Source organism: Nicotiana attenuata, chromosome 7, assembly GCF_001879085.1.
Source record: "Nicotiana attenuata strain UT chromosome 7, NIATTr2, whole genome shotgun sequence".
Classification (NCBI taxonomy): domain Eukaryota; kingdom Viridiplantae; phylum Streptophyta; class Magnoliopsida; order Solanales; family Solanaceae; genus Nicotiana; species Nicotiana attenuata.
In genome coordinates, this window is record NC_031995.1 from 109,766,773 (window position 1) to 109,769,425 (window position 2,653).

Below are 2,653 nucleotides of genomic sequence, written 5' to 3' on the forward strand. Positions count from 1 at the left end.
ATATATATATATATATATATATATATATATATATATATATATATATATATATATATATATATATATATATATATATATATAGAAAAAAAAGATAACAATGGATACAATTGGTTAGTAAGGATTTCAATTTTCTCTCCCAGATAGCCACTGAAAAGTTTCACTTTTCATTCATCGAACCATTCTCTGAAAATAAGCAAAGTCTCCATACTTGTCGTAAAAGGGCGGTGTTACTGATTCCCACTTATTGCAACCTCTAATTCTGATATGTAAGTTGCTCTCAATACTATCTTCTTCATTGATTACTTCACAACATTGTCGTCGTGGTGCCTGTTTTTAATACAATGGGTTCACCAATTAAATTCTTCACAAACCAAAAAATGGTCTATTAATTTAAGGTGGATATTCTTACATGTATACTCATCAATCTAATGTTACTAAAACATATAAGAAAGATTTCATCAAAATAAATTAATTAATCACTTCGTTTCATTTTATGTGATATAATTTATGTTTTAGCTTCCTTCAAAAGATAAACAGACCTAATTTAACCTTGACATATATAACATATATAAGACTAGGAGTTTTAAAATTATTTATTTCTTCTAACTTCATGTACCTACTAAAATATGATTCACATAAAACGAGACGAATTAATGGAGTTGATATTTACCTGTCTCCAAACTTGGGGACGTAGAATGGTAGCTGTGACATTAACCATACGAACTGCTAATGCTGGTCTATAATTTTGGTTCTCGCATTGCTTGTTACTATCGGCAATGATACTATAACTGGTCAAGGTTTCACCATTGGGAAGGTCAACAACTTGATCCAAGTAATACTCTATAGGACTCTTGCACGGTTCTACATTGTTTGGCCGTGTATTGAATGTGAATGGTTCTTCAGACCCTTTCCATGTCTTGAACGTCTGCATTGGCATCTCCAATTCCCTTGCATTCATCAGCCATGGATATAACTGAATTGAGAATCCCCAAGACACTGACAATGACCAGTTTCTCTTTAGGTCATAGCACAAACTATGTTGCAACGTCCGACTTGGGTCCTTATTATAAGCCTTAATCACCTTCTTCACTGACTCAAATCGGCTCAATGAAGGAATCAATGAATTTAACATATACACGTCTAGATGGTGCATTGAGACTAGAGGCGCCACAGGATGTGCTGCCAAAAGACCTCGTGGACTTCCTTGTATATCCATCTTAACACAAACACAGATAAAATAGTAAATTCAGAAGTTTAAAAGTACATCATTTTTAAGTACGGAAATGTATCATTTTGTTTTGACAAATTAAAAAAAGTGAAGTCTGTCACATAAAAAAGAAATATTGGACAACTATATATAGAACTAGTCACATAAAATGGGACAGAGGAATTATTTTACTATCATACATATAACTATTTTAGAATTAAAAATAGCTCAAAATGTTTGTTAAAATCATAATACTTAAAAAAACTCAATTTGACTCCTCCAGACAATAATGATATCATATAAATGTGACAAAAGCTCTATAGTGAGATGACACATAGAGAAATTGTTAAAATTGCCCTTTAAAGATTGTACGTGTACCTGATGGAAACCGAGTTCTTTCGTGAGAGAAACGCCGATCTCAGCCACACAACTACCAATCTTTTGATCAGAAGCGAACAGGTAATGGTAGCGATTAATGCAACCATCTAAAATCTTCGCGAGCTCCGCCGCGAGAGGATAGCTAATAGCAATGCCGCCACCGCCGAATGCCATGCTGTATGAACCAAATACGTTTATCTCCACACTTTCGGAATTCCCACCAATGTAATACATTTGGTTGTGATCATATTTAGCCAAAACTGTCACCAAATTCTCTGGAAAAAACACTGTATCGTCATCTCCCATTACAAACCACCTCACATTGTTTAAACCTAGTTCAAAGCTCTCCTTTACAATCCTTGCTATTCTCACAGCTGATCTGTCACCGAACCAACATGTATATTTGAATGTGGAAGTGTCTTGGGAAATCCTATAGGATGGGAAAGTATCCGGCCATGGCTCGTTTACTTGGGGATTTTCATCGAGCCACACGAACCCTCGCGTTACTTTTGGTCTCCACCAGAGCTCAGAGTAACGCGAGCGATTGTTCCATGTTTTAGCCGACCCTCCAATGCCAAACAGAATATGGGATATGTTTGTTTCTTCTGCTTCTTCTTTGCTGATATTTTCTACTACTAGTTTATTTGTAACCACAACAGCATTGTAAGCATAGGAGATTAGAGATACTGAGGCGACTAAGCAAATAATAATTAGAAAGCTCTTGACAATAAAAATGGTGCGAAGTTTTGGGATTAATTTGCCGTTATTAGGGAAAGGGACGTAGCGTTTCCGGAGAGATATGTCCTTCATTTCTATGACCTTGTTGTTCAATGGATAGTGGTCTTCTACTTAAAACCTATTGAACCTAAAGGCTTGCGTCCTATTTCGTGCTGCTTGATTTGCCACGTAGTTATGAAGTTTGTTTTTTTAAACAAATACTTATGTTTAATTTTGAGCTTTATTCATGTACACAATATGTGTAAAATATGTCCTAATTTATGTGTCATTGTTTGAAATTCGCCTTTGATCCCCCTTCGTTGGAGCTATTGTTTCTTTGGTAACTCAAAC

The 2,653-nt window shown here is 35.1% G+C and overlaps 1 protein-coding gene across 1 annotated transcript; it reads right to left on the bottom strand.

Annotated features, from left to right (window-relative positions):
- LOC109230627 lies at positions 102–2,446 on the bottom strand. Its single transcript, XM_019396084.1, has 3 exons — positions 1,586–2,446; positions 671–1,216; positions 102–327 (listed from the first exon to the last, which is right to left on the bottom strand). Exons 1-3 carry the CDS (start codon positions 2,393–2,395, stop codon positions 169–171), a joined length of 1,515 nt encoding a protein of 504 aa, XP_019251629.1. The 5' UTR covers positions 2,396–2,446; the 3' UTR covers positions 102–168.